We start from the raw sequence: 14,807 nt of genomic DNA, 5'->3' as shown, positions 1-14,807 counted from the left end.
CAGTCTGTTGAAAAACACGTCCTCCGAACGTAACAAATATGTTGTCAATCAAGAAATCAAGTATCTTGATAATAAATCGGTTTCAGAGAATTTTTTGTTTGAGTCAGAGTGATTCTTTACAAAGTATGATTTATCCCTCCCTAAGACAAGATACTTGTATCTACGTTGGCCATTCTTTTTATGAAGCAAATTAATACCAACTCTTTTAATTTGTCTTTTAGTTTGGAATGTGGAATACTTGTGTAAAGAGTTGAAAAGTCAAATGTTTTAATACTGTTACAAGATGAAAGAGAGTTAGATTGTATGCACTCTAAAAGATCTTTGGATTTTTTAAGTATCCACATCTGATTCACGCCACCTCTAGAATAGGCAGTTTCACAATAACTTTGAAGCCCGTCTTAGATTGCTGATAAAATAGATGTTAATAATTTAGAAAGGGGTTTCGTGGAGCACTTGGAAGACCCAGAAATATACCGTTGTTTGTAAGGACACTTATGTAGTTTAGGTATCCAATACAGTGATGGAAGATCCAGTTCTTCATCTTTGGTTGAAATACCAAAGGAAAAAAGAACAGACCTATGATTATCCAGGATTTCACCTTTGGTAAGTTTCGTGAGGGTATATGTTGAGTTTCCAAGTGAATTGTATATACCTAATTCGTTTATCAAGCAATTAATGTAATGACTTTAACAGACAAAAACGATGTTATTTGGGGCTTTGTCTGCGGGGACAACAACATATTTATCATGGAGGTCGGATAGGTGTTTAGCAACATTTGGGTTTTAAAGATTGACGTAGCATGGGCATTGATGGACCCATTCAGTTTCTTTATTCTGATTTGTATTAACGACCTCACTGCCTTAATGCATTCGGATAGAGTGTCTACGTCTTCCATCTCGCGCTTAGCCCATTGCCTGGCATAATCCTCGACTGAATCCATCAACATTTTAAAATTGTATTTCCAATTGATTGATTTAGGCTCACGATATTTCGGACCTTTCGATAACACATTATCTAATTGTCCCCTTCAAGCCGCGGCCACAAAAGCAGTATATTTGTCACACCTAGTATTTATGTTCTTTGTCATTTTGAATGCATATGTCCACTTGGTCAATGCCACTGCTGGTGGAGATTTATTTCCTTTTGGCAAAAATTTTAGAAATTTTGGTCCTCAATGCTCTTCAACTTCGTACTTGTTTTGGCCTTTTCAACTTTTTTTTTAATCCAGTGTCCCTGATGAGTCTTTTGTAGATGGAACACGCGTTTGGCATATATATTAAATTTAGTCCTTGTATCTATGATGAGTTTATATCACGAATTGAACGAAACTGTCAACAATTTTTAAAGAATGGTTAAAAAGGCGATCGTTGTTGACAGATACAATTTAAATCATATTATACTTTTATTTATATTTACAGGTTTCAGGAACAAGACCATTAAATCTTTAAAGTATGTATTAAATGAATTAGCATACCTGTTAAATGTAAAGAACAAAACACATAAAATGTAGAGTGTATGTTTAATTTATAGTGGCCACCAATGAAATGCATAGTACATTGTTTATAAAGAGTTTCTTTGGACAATTTCTAGAAGGCTAAACAATAACCATCATTAAAAAGATAATTTAAAGAATTCAGTTCCTAAAACGCAAATTAATGTGGAACTACTCGAACAGTCGGTATAAATAAATGTTATTCATGTGCAGAAACACGATTTGAATACATAAACAAAATGCATTATTTTGTAAATTCAAGGTTTCTGAATGCAGTATCCACCACTACAGTCAAATCAATTATTAGCATTATTTTGATTAAAACTTATGCTTGAAAAAAACAATATTACATTTAAAGAAATGTTTTCCTTGATACAAAATTAATGTAAAGGTGGGTATGACAAAATAATTTCAGATCGGATGAATATACTGGTGTACAGAAAGAAAACCCAGCATTTGAAGATGAATACAATACGATACAGTCTGAAATCGGTATGTACATTCAAAACACATTATAGCAACAATACGATGTAGATTGCACTACGTAAACAACAGATTAATGTGGTATGGGTGTCTTCCGCCATCTTGGATTGTAAAAAACAGAGAACCTAAGGTCATTTTTTTCTATCAAGTTAGCAAAATTTAATGCAGGAATGCAGTCATTTAATGTTTAAGAAATAATATAAGGTTTAAAGTGTTGATTATTTTTGGTTGTTTTTAATTATTTTTAAATTGGCATTTTAAGGGAAGGTTACTTTAAAACAGTGCATTATCTGAAGGATTCTATATGGAATTTTCCTATTTTGTATTATAGCCGGAAAAAAACCACGGTGACCCTATTTTTTCTTTTGATATTTTAAAACATTGTCTGAAAGCTATCTTTTTCTAATTTGTTATACAATTCTATCATTTGTTTTAGTTTCTAATTACAAAATGGTGTTTTTTCCTATACAATCCATACAAAATGTGTCATTTTGTCACCATCTGTAGCTTTAGAAAATGCACGGTGACCTTTTTTAGTATAATTTTTAACATATATCAATAGATACTACGTTTTGGCAAAGTATGAACACATTTTATCATTTTTATTTTAGTCTTCCATACCACCTTTAACGAAAATACAAAGGTCCTAAAAAAGCAGATGCAGTGAAGTTGCTGCTGAGTCCACATCTAAGACTAAAACACTTGGAAGTAAAAATAAATAGATCACCATAGGACCTTTGACATATTGTAAAACCTATATTAAGCCGTAAACACCAACCCTTAAATGTAACTCACAAGAAATAAATGCAATTTAAAATTTTGGGAAGTTTAAGATAGTTTTCACTATGAAAACCATCAAACATCTCTGTTTACATATAGGTACATCGAAGCGTTATCATGGGTCTGCAAAACGTTCAGGTTTTTAAAATCGAATCAGAATAAAAACTATAAAGTGATGCGACTTAATTTGCAATTCAGATGCAAAAATATTTATCAACCTTTATGATAGAAAATACGCATTCTAAACCATAAAACATCTTATGAAAGAGTAACTGCATCTTCATGATTTGACAAAATGACACATTCCCTGTAAACTCGAAACTAATTAATTGCTTTTGAAGAACAGTCAAGTGAAAAATCAAATAGTTCTACAAAATCTATGACACGACTTTTAAACACAATCACCAATGCTATTAATTTTGAATCGTCCTGTTTGGCCGACTTAGAAAATGTTAGAAATTTAATGATTTGATTATATATAATACCGCCACATTAATTATGTATGTGCCTATCCTAAGTCAGGAGCCTGTAATTCAGTGGTTGTCGTTTTATTATGTGTGACAAATTTGTTTTTCGTTTATTCAATTATATAATTACATTTTCGATTTAATAGTTTTCTACTAACATGATTTAAAAAAAGGTTCCTTTTTTCTCGAGACAGAGAGGTAAAAAAAAAATATTACGCTTGACTGTCCAACTGGCACATTTATTTTTTAAGAAAATGATAAATCGTGAGAAAGTGTAAAAGAGAAATAATAGTGATTTTGTAAATTTTTATATATTTGTTTTCAGAGCCAAGACAACGTCAACCTCAAGAGCAAAGGTATTATTTATAAAAACTTTAACAGGACAGTTAGTTAAGATAGACAAAAAGGGCATATCGTCAAAGCACATTATTACAAATGACAGATATTAATATAAAAGTTTATCATTGCAAAATAAAACAATGACGGGATGTAAAAGTACCTAGTCACGTCATATGTAACAAAGAAACACAAAATGTCATTGAGATAAAGCACATTTTGATTTATCAAAAGGGAAAGATAAGAAAACAGAAGTTTGTAAATCACAATAAGACAATGAAAGGACGTTTAAAGACAGAGCCGCGTCAAATGGATATCATAAATCAACAGGTTAAACAGTAAAAGTAATATTCATAAGGACAAATTTATAAAAGAATACGATAACACCTTAATAAGATGATAAACTACATCATTACACAATCTATAATTCAAGACCATTGAGTAATATTTGTAAAGTTAATACGGAATATTTATAAACAATGTCATGGTACCATCCCCTGAACTTCAAACCAAGAACGAGAGGTTCTTTGACATACCACTGGTTCGTTAACTTTCTACGCAGAAACAGCAAACTGCATTAGAATGGATGCATTTGTTTTTTTTTAAACATGTCGAAAACGGAGTATAGTAATATGTGAAATAGAAAGCTTTAAAAAGTTAATTCAAATGGTAAATGTACTTTTTTTTACAACTAAAATGTTATAATTGACTTTGGCTAGAACCAACATACAATAACATATAGCAACAAAACATCATCATCACCTTATTCTTCTAACAGGCATATATTTCAAACCAAAAACAGAAGATCGGCCATTTTTTTTATTTGATGATCAGTCAGTGGTATTGCATGTTGCTGGTTTTGAATCAATTAATTATATTTAATACATTATATGTAATCCTATACAGTTCTAACACTTATGAGGAATGTGAGAGAAAAACTGAAGCAAACCCGTACAGTAACGTGAACACAATGAGATCTGGTGAGCACAACACTTATTAAGGGGTCCATATGTGAGTACGTGTCCTGCTGAATGCAACCGTAAATTTACGTTTTTAAATATCACTCAAGTGATGTTGTTGCGTGTCGGCCTTTAATCATAGCAGATACTAAGGGGTCATCCATAATTGTCAACCATTTTCCCAAATGTACAAAACGTACACTTGTGCGGATGGGGGGTTAAAAAATCAACATTTTTACCGTAGGCTTTTTTTTTATTTCCGGAATTTATTTCGTTTCCGTAGGGAAGGTCGATGTATAAAATCGAGAATTGGCTTAGGTGCGTTTCTCTTCTTATTTCTCCTTTTTTATTTTCACTTGAGGATGTTCATTTCGGTATCATAATTCTCCTCGATCCGGATTGAACGATTAAAAGATCAAATCATAAGAAACTAAATCTTTCAAAAATGTGAACTGGTAAAATTATTCAAACAAACAGTTTCCAAGCACTTCTCGGTACCCCCGATTGTCAATTGCACTTGTTTTATTATAGATCGTTATCGTTTCACTCTGTTGAATAAAATCTATGGAAACACTAAATTCTTTGAATGTTTTGATTTTGACAAGACACCATTTTGTGGGAAACGGATTTATAAAAGTTTTTCCAAACTTGTTTCCGAATCCCATATTTGAAATTTATGTAACATTGTAATATTTGTTTTGGCATTTTTCATTAATAAGTACTGTTAAAACTATAAAATAGTAAACCAGTAAACCGGAAGTAAACTTCTTTTTCTTAGTTTAAGCCTCCTTTAATTAGGAGCACTCTCATAAAAAAATATCCAATATATGTACATGTTACAGTATATATACATAAACGATAGTAGTGCCATGAATGGCATATTACAATGTAACAGGAACCTTTAAAATAGAAATACAGGCGGGAAATTGAAAAACTGAAAATGTTTTAAAACATTATACTATTATTGATTGGTGTACTAATCTCTGATTCCATCAACAACTGTCAGTCCATACTTTACCAATGCATATAACCATGCATTTCCCTTTCTTTGGTTCTTAGCATAATTTATGTGCCCTTTTGTTAATCTTTTGCATGCTCTAGGTGACCTTTTTCATTGGAAGTACCATTCCCGCTGTGTGATAGGGGAAACACTAATCTTCGTACACTTTACTCTCACAAAACACAAGCACCATAGATAGATGTCATTAAATAAATCAGTCAGATATGTGTTAGTTTATTTTCAATCCAAATTTTTATGTTAAACCAAAATATATAAACAGGATATTCTTTTTTATCAAGAATGATTGATTCCTCTCTTGAAATCTGAAAATGTTTGATGTACACTTTTTTAGGGAGAGTGGGGGGTCTGATAATGGTTGATGTTCACTCTTTTAGGGAGAGTGGGGGGTCTGAAAAAGTGAATGTTTTGTACACTTTGGAAAATGGTTGACAACTATGGATGACCCCTAATATGGTATGGTTAGTTAGTAGTTGCATTAGTTAATTAATACATGTTTAGAATAACGTTCCACCTCATAAGTCACTGAGACTCAGCAAAACATATTAAATAAAAAGTTCCTTACACAATACAAAAAGTTGATTATCAAGCAGATACATACACATTTAAAACAGGCTTTACAACTCTTGTCATCAAGAGTAAAAAAACAAACATTACACAGTGAGGTACTTATGATTGTTCTGGTCTTGGCTAATAGAGGTGAAGTTTTCTCTAAGATCTCAACTCTTACCTTAAAAATATCAATAAGTAGAATCACAAAATTTAAACAAAAGAACGCACACGCACATCAACTTAAATAGTAATAAGCACATTTTTTTTCAGAAGCAAAACATCCCCAAGGGCATGCCATCGGGTAAATATAATAAATAATAGTACTTATTTCCGTTATTAAATGTAAATCTAATATGACGACCAATTATTGTCAACCAGTATAATCACAGTACATCTACTTTTAGTGCAACCGCATTGAATACCAATTGTGCCGTTCCGCGTAACGCCCATTTTAAACGACCAACTGTCTATTTTTGAAATTAATTTGAAAAAAATATGGTAAAATAATTAATTGATGGATACTATACTTCATTGGTATCCATGCACAGATTGGTTGATGCATGTGGAAAAAAAACATAGTCAGTTAAGAATGAGGAAACGATGCCTTATACTGCAACTAATTGTGTTCATTTTCTAAATAGTTACATTTCGTACACCTATATTTTGTGCAATGTTAATTTTATCATGAAATAAGCTCTCCACAATGAAGGGTTTTTAGGGGATGAAAATAAGTAAATTCAGAAATTATTGCGTGCATTTATTATTTCCATTTTGTCATTTAAGACTGTTTAATTCGTATAAAATATTTCAAAATGCGAGTTTAAACTATTGCGTTTACAACTCTGTCGCAATTTTCGCAATAATAAAAACCTCGCAATAATTTCTGAATTTACAGTATATGTAGCTATCAATTCATTGCATTTTAACCAAATTTGCAATATAAAAACAATATTAGGTCAATGTCTGGGAAAGTTTCTCCGCCTCATAAAAATATATTTTTCAAACAATGACCTATTATATTGTATGTGTACGAATTGCAAATCACGACAATGATTTAAAAGTTTATCTTTTATTATACTGTAAAAATTGGCTGACTAGTATCAACATTTTTTTTTTAAATATAGTTAAAGATAAATTATTATATTCCAAAAGTTTGCTATACACATTAAAGGAGAATAATTATTGTGTTGCTACAAAAAAAAGTTATCGTCGAACTTTTCAACAAAATTTGACATACTCTTTTCAAATAATAACCATTATGAAACTTGACAGCAATTGAATAAAATAAATTAGAGGCTCTGTGTTGCTCACTTTGGTCTATAATTGCATATTAAACAAAGGACACAAATGTATTCATGACAAAATTGCATTTGTCAAATGCCATGATTATCAATCTTTATATGACAGAAACATCGTAGTTTGTAACTGAACTGGTTGTGTCATATTATCAGATTGTTGATCCGCGTAGCGGGTGATGTATGGATGATAGGATGCTCTTTATCCTTCGGTTTCGCTTTTTTAGAGTTAATACGATTTCATCAGTTTGGGTTTGTGACCTCTTATTTTCTTCTTAATGGTATAATGGCATTGACAAATAGGTATAATAAAACTGTCTCGTTTTACAGCAAATGTAAAAACAATTATAATAAACAAATCTATACATTTAGAGAATGACAAATCATGTAATCTTATTTTGGTGTCCCTTCTTCTCTGTCATTGTACATGATGTTCTAGGTAATACATATTTGTATTATATTTTAAAGTTTCAAACATAATTAAGATAGTTAGCAAACGTACCAGGATTATAATTTCGTACGCCAGACGTGCGTTTCGACTACATAAGACTCAGCAGTGACCTCCTATCAAAATAAATAAAGCCAAACAAGTACAGAGTTGAAGAGCATTGAGGATCCCAAATTCTAAAAAACTGTGCCAAATACGGCTAAGGTAATCTATGCCTTGGATACGAAACTTGTCCAAACAGTGTTTATTATGCATATTGTTGAATTATTTATTTTGTCGATTCGTCCATATTAAAATATATTTCTTCTCCGTTGAGACATATGATAGACCGATTTATATCGAATGTATTAAATCTGGGTTTCGACGTCCTTGAACTTTTCTATCTTTGAACTTCTATTTTGGAACAACGTACACGTAAAGGGATCAATACATTTGTATATATGAATCTTTGATTTTTCTCCAATGTTGAAGCATATGATAAAAATATCATAACATGTTATTTTTCATACCCTCAGTCAATATCAGCCCTCGAGCCATGCGGCCCTTAAATTGATATTGAACCAAGGGCTGATTATATCAGATTATTACATGGCATTTTTCATATCGCATGTATTATCAGCCCTAGGTTCAATATCAGCCCAAGAGCCGCATGGCCCGAGGGCTGATATTAACCGAGGGCTGGCAATACATGCGATATGAAAAATGACATGTTATGATCTTTTTATCATATGCTTCAATAGTAGAAACAGATTCATATATTGATCCTTTCACGTGGTTCCCGAAAAGAAGTTCAAAGAGTAAAAAGTTCACGGACGTCGGACCCAAAATTTGATACATTCAATATGATTATCTCTATCATATGCCTCAACAGAGAAAAAGAACCCACATTTTTATATGGATAAATTGACAAAAAAATAATTCAACAATATACATAATGAACCTTGTTTGGAAAAGTCAACTTTTTTAAAGTAACTTTCTAAATTATGTTTCAGAAAAACTTAAAAAATGCATTTTTTTTATTTTATTTTTTTTAATTTAATTTTATTATTTTACACAATATACTTTCCAAATTCCAATAATTGTTTTGTACACTACTTTGTAATGTTTTTAACTGAAAACGTAGCATTGAGGTGTATTTTTCGGAATTTGCCGAGTATCACCGGAATGCCATGTGATAACGTTAGGGAAAGGCATGTGATAACAATCGAAGCATGTGATAAACTTTTCATATCAGCCCGCTAAGCACCAATTCGAAAAATATTGAAAATACTTTAATTTAATGCTATTATCATACGGTAAAAATCATATGTTATTAAGTCTAAGTATATGATAATACATGTTATATGAAAAATGCCATGTAATAATCTAATAGTATTATACATTGATAAATTATAGTTTACAAATAAAGCAACAAATGACTTGCCGCCACGAAACAGCCCAAAACGGGGCTCAACGTGTCAATTAAACACCAACAACCAGCCAACAAATGAGGTTTCACTAATAACAACTATGTAACATATAAAGTACCACACATTTATTTGATTGCAGTATTAATACATACGAGGAATGTGGGAGGAATTTTGAGGCACATGCTTATGATACTTTGGACAAATAAAATCAGGTGAGGAAATGCTCCCAAACTTTTTAAACGAAAAGGAAATGAAAAACAAACAAACAAAAGTTATAAAACATAAAAAAAAACATTAATTCTACAACAATTTTTCACAGTTCAACACTTCAATTCATATAAAAATGAAGAAGAGACCAACTAACACATAAATTTACATCTATAGGTCACCGTACGGCCTTTAATAATTAGCAACGCACACACCGCATAGTCAGCTACACATCATATGATTAACATGCACCATGTGACTTTGGCCCTTTTTATTGAATTACTTCCCTTAATTTATAATTGAAGATATAAATTATATCAAAGGAGTAGGTTCAGTAAGACCCCTTTTTGGCATATTTTGTAGATTTTGTCAAATTTGAGCTTGAATCGGGTTGTTTTTAATTACTAAATCAGTTAAAATCTTTCACAAAAAATATTAGAATGAAATAAAATAAAAGTGTTGAAAAAGTGGTCAAAATCTATCGTCAGATGAACCTGAAATTAGAGGCCAAAATCGGTCCTTACCGGACCTACTCCTTTTCGAATTATCCGGTCCTTTTCCGTCGTGGATCTAAAACCTACATGTCTTTGAAATCTTTCTTTGGCGGATATTTACAAAAAATAATGTTTTATTCTAAGGGAACATGGTTAAAATTTGACGTTTTACGAAATGGAAAGGATGAAATCATTATGTTTTTGAAAGAATTTGTCCTAAAACTTAAAAAAAATGGGTTAAGTTCAAAGTAATTCAACTTTCATATTCAACCTACATGGTGTTTTTTTATATGTGGACAAATCATGAAGAACATCTTTTTGCATCTACATTTGTGTTTAGAATCTTTCTTTTTTACGGTTTTTCTTCATTTTATATAGCAATTATACGACCGTTACCACCTGGTTACGCTTCTGATTTTCATATTAAAAAATGTATGGCAAAATCAAAGATATTTTATTCAAATGATTTGCACCATGTGACTTTGTCCATTGTGATCAAAATTTTCTCTTAGATTAGGATTGAAAATCAAGTTTATTTTAGATTTGCGGATAATCCAGTCCTTTTCCGTCATGTATCTAAAATTTGTGTATCTTTAAAAACTTTCTTCGGCGGATATTTTAAAAAATGTTTGTGTAATTCAAAGGAAAAATGCTTAAAATTTGACTTTTTACGACATGGGCAGGTTGAAATCATCATGTTTTAAAAAGAATTTAAGAAAACAGGTAAGTTCAAAGTTATTTAACTTTAAAATTCAACCTACAAGGAGTTTCTCTATATGCGAACAAACCATAAACAATATCGTCTTGCGTATGTATTTCTGTTTTGAAATTTGTATTTTACGATTTTCCGTCATTTTATATGATCTTATATAGCAATTATACTATGGCTACGCTTCTTATTTTAAGACTAAAAAGGCCGAAAGATATCAGAGTAGACAATGTGCATTCCCCATTTCCATTCTCAATTTTATCATTTGTACACTGACAGAGGCCTAAAAAAATGTTTACCTAAATGCGAACAAACGGTTCATTCGACATGTGTATTGTCATATTGGCATTTTTATTGTAGGGGCTTATATAATTATATTGTAATGGCTGCCGTGTTGATAAGGCAAATGGCCGCTATGCACATTGGCAAATTACCGCAAGTTTTGTCATATGAAAAGCCAAAAGATTTCAAAGTAGACATTGTTAATTTGTACACGAACAGAATCCCCCCAAAAATGTACAATTCACCTATATGCGGCCAAATTGTTGATCGATATAGGAATTGACATATTGACATTTTTATTTGAGGGGTATATATAATCCTAAAGTAATAACTGTCGACATGATTAAGAAAAAATGACCGCTCTGCAAATTAGCAAAGTACCCTCAACTTTGCCATATGAAAAGTCTCGAAATGACAATGTAAAACAATTCAAACGAGTAAAATAATGGCCTAATCTATGTACAAAAAATGAACGAAAAACAAATATGTAACACTTTAACAAACGACAGCTACTGAATTACAGGCTCCTGACTTGGGACAGACACATACATACAGAATGTGGGGGGATATAACATGTTAGCGTAACCCAATCTCTCCCCTTACCTGGAACAGTGGTTTAACAGTACAACATAAGAACGAACTACGAAAATCATTTGAAAAAGGCTTAACTCGTCAGATAGATACAAATACAAATACTACACAGAGTAGAAGTTGCCGGGTACTTGTACTTTCAAAGAACAAAAAGACAATAAGTACAGATCTGAAAGTAGTCGCAGCTACTGACAGATATTACAAAGCCACATGCAACTAATTAGAAAACAAATATTCATGCATCTAAGACAAATTTTGGGGCCCTTTATAGCTTGTTGTTCGGTGTGAGCCAAGACCGTGTGTTGAAGGCCGTTCATTGACCTTTAATGGTTTATTTTTTTAAATTGTTATTTGTATGGCGAGTTGTCTCATTGGCACTCAAACCACATCTACGTATACCTATATCTATGCAAGTCAATCTGAGTATAACAAATGAACGAGTCTGTATTTGAAGGCAACAGAAACATTATTTGGTAAATAACAGAAAAGTAAATAATAAAAACAAAGTCACTCTCGCCGAAACAAACTTAAAACAACTAAATTAAGGAGGAAACAAAATTTTTTTTTGGCAGATTTAAGTAAAAACAACAATTTTTCTTAACTTTGTGTCTGTACTTTATAGATATAATTGTGATATCAAATTCAGCGTGACAATTTTTAAATATTTATGAATGTTTACTTGAATTTTCTTAGTATTACATTACTTTTCATATGTCGACACTCTTTTTAAGGTACGGCGATCCACAAGAAGCCGGGATTATTTGGTAATTCAAAGTTCTCTTTGGACTAATGGTTGCGTAAATCTCATTTTTGAACATGAAAGACAGTATCAACTTCGCGAAAGGAAACTGGATGGGATGTTTATTAATATCTGCACCAAACCCTGTTAAATGTAACCTGTTATATATATAGTTATTTATTCGACTTGAAATGTTTGAAAATTGTAATTTAGAATAACATTAATAATGTGTGTCGCTATCCTATCTAACTTAGTTGTCGCTAAAATATTTTTAATCCTGCATTGTATTGTATTTATAAATTGTTTGCTGTTAACTGATTACACTTTACATTAATTCATTACGTTTATTTATTTAATTCGATATATTCTTATATATTGCTTTTACAATTCATAGAATTTTAATTGTTGTAATATGTTCTTTGTAACTGTAAATTGGACATACATGACCCTTTATAAACCGTCAACATTTTTGTTTTGAAAACAAGATGCAGTCAATCACCATATCAAAATTGTTTTATTCCAATAGTTTCATATTTTTTTTTTATTTGCATGCATTTACAATGTTAGCTATAATGAACAGATGACTCATACAAGACGCTTATAGAGGAGGAGATATACTGGTTAAAGTGTTTCGTGTTAAACTCTCATCTGTGTCACTCCTGTTACTATGTTTTCGAAAATAAGTTAATAAAATATCCTCCCTCTGTCAAGATGTCGTTAAATGTAGTAGCGCAGGTTGTTGTAAATGTGCATATTGGTTATTTCCAAGTAAAGGAATATTGTTATTATTGTATTAAGAGAGTTTATATAAGTTGTCAGAAGTAATTTCAAGTATTAAGTATATTGAATGAGAACTAACGTACGTGTTACTTAAATGTTATTAGCTGTATCGATTACGTCGTATATGGCGCATCTTTGTCATGTATTGTTCAGAACGTTACCGTTGGGTCAATATTTTAAGCGTGAACCCAAAAGTGTTTATTTGCGAGCTCTAAACTGGAAGAATTAATATGTCTAGATTTGATTATCGAGGACTCCTATATTTTATTTAAGCGTTTTACGTTATGTTTTTCTTCCTGCTTAAAATATTTACTTCCGGTATTTTGAAATAAATACAAGGGCAACGTCACGTTCGTAAGTCTTTGCTGTGTTTACGTTTGGCTTGCAGCAAGGCTCATCCCGGGGGTTCCTAGAGGTGAGAAGCAGCGCATTAGCTGTATGCCTCGCATTTCATATTACAAGTAAGGGTCATAGTTTAGAGGTACGAAGCAGCGCAGATAGCTGTATGCCTTGCATTGTATTTATATTGCATTGACATAAGTAAGATAATCCCAGTTGACCCGTACGAAAATACACGAGAAAGAATATTATTTAGTAGGTTCGCCCCGTATGTTTATTATATATTGTTGTTGGAATATTGTACCTGTATAGAAATATGCCGTCTGTTTAATAAAAATATCATTTTTACTATTGATCATTTATTCACTCTACCAATGACGAGAGAGAACAGACAACATATTTGACGTCCGTATTTATTTATTACCCCGTATATTTACTAGTTTTATGAGATATTCGTATTTGCTGGCTTTAAAACTATATAAAAACATAGCAATAAGCAGAAATTACGACACATGTGATACGTACACAGTCTTAATCTAAAAGGGCACTAAAACTAGAAACTATGATTAACATATCAATTTTAAATCCACAATATGAATTTAAACATTCTGCTGTTGTTTTTTCTATGATCGGGTTGTTGTCTCTGTGACACATTCCCCATTTCCATTCTCAATTTTATTATAGAAAAATTAAATTGCATGAGCTGGTTTTCTATTTATATCTATATTTATATGTGTTCCGCTAAATGGCCATTGAAGTTTAACTAGATAGTTAAGTAGATGGCGTTAAGACTAAAAAATACCAAAATATACAATATTATCGAACCAATGCCCTATAAATTGTTAATTTTAGACTTTTTATAACTTGGATAATTGTTTTACATCGTTATAAATCAAAAATGAGAAAATTGAGTTAAATCTGTAAACAATGAAATTATGAAACCAGGTGTCTCATTAAATTGGTCTATAAATAATACAATTAATGAGTTTATAGAATAATATCTCCCAAAAATGTAGCATAGCGGGGACAGTTTTAATTTCAGTTTAGCCTAGGCTTTTTTTTTTGATATAGTTGTGTGAAGTGACAAAAAAATCTTTAATTCATTTAGCCAAAAAGCAATATGTTCAGGTCTTTTTATATCACGACATAAATTGCCAAGGTATCTTTAAGATATGGTAGAGGTCTCCCTTGGAATTCGGGAAGATGTCGCAAATATCTTAACGTCTTCAATGCACAACATAATCATCATACACATTGCGATTGCGACATACTGATAAGCTAATAATAGTTTCTGCTGTATTTGTGTATAATAAGCCAATACAAATATTAGCATTTTACAAATACATCGAACTTACAGCCATCTGATTTTCAGTACTTTAGTACTTTGATTATATATTTGCAAAGTACTACTAGTTTAATTACATATT

At 31.4% G+C, this 14,807-nt stretch overlaps 1 protein-coding gene across 1 annotated transcript in view; it reads left to right on the top strand.

The window, feature by feature from the left end:
• The window catches only part of LOC134722354 (nephrin-like), a 34,593-nt gene extending 25,118 nt beyond the window's left edge, over positions 1-9,475 (top strand). The window contains exons 8-13 of the mRNA XM_063585969.1: positions 1,419-1,449; positions 1,908-1,984; positions 3,548-3,578; positions 4,465-4,538; positions 6,358-6,388; positions 9,379-9,475. Coding sequence (XP_063442039.1) covers positions 1,419-1,449; positions 1,908-1,984; positions 3,548-3,578; positions 4,465-4,538; positions 6,358-6,388; positions 9,379-9,445 — 311 coding nt within the window. The 3' untranslated portion in view covers positions 9,446-9,475. The remainder of the gene's footprint in view (positions 1-1,418; positions 1,450-1,907; positions 1,985-3,547; positions 3,579-4,464; positions 4,539-6,357; positions 6,389-9,378) is intronic.
• The last annotated feature ends 5,332 nt before the right edge of the window (positions 9,476-14,807 follow it).

Source organism: Mytilus trossulus, chromosome 6, assembly GCF_036588685.1.
Source record: "Mytilus trossulus isolate FHL-02 chromosome 6, PNRI_Mtr1.1.1.hap1, whole genome shotgun sequence".
Lineage (NCBI taxonomy): Eukaryota > Metazoa > Mollusca > Bivalvia > Mytilida > Mytilidae > Mytilus > Mytilus trossulus.
The sequence above is the reverse complement of the archived record's forward strand: the minus strand, read 5'-3'. Positions and strand labels throughout refer to the sequence as shown.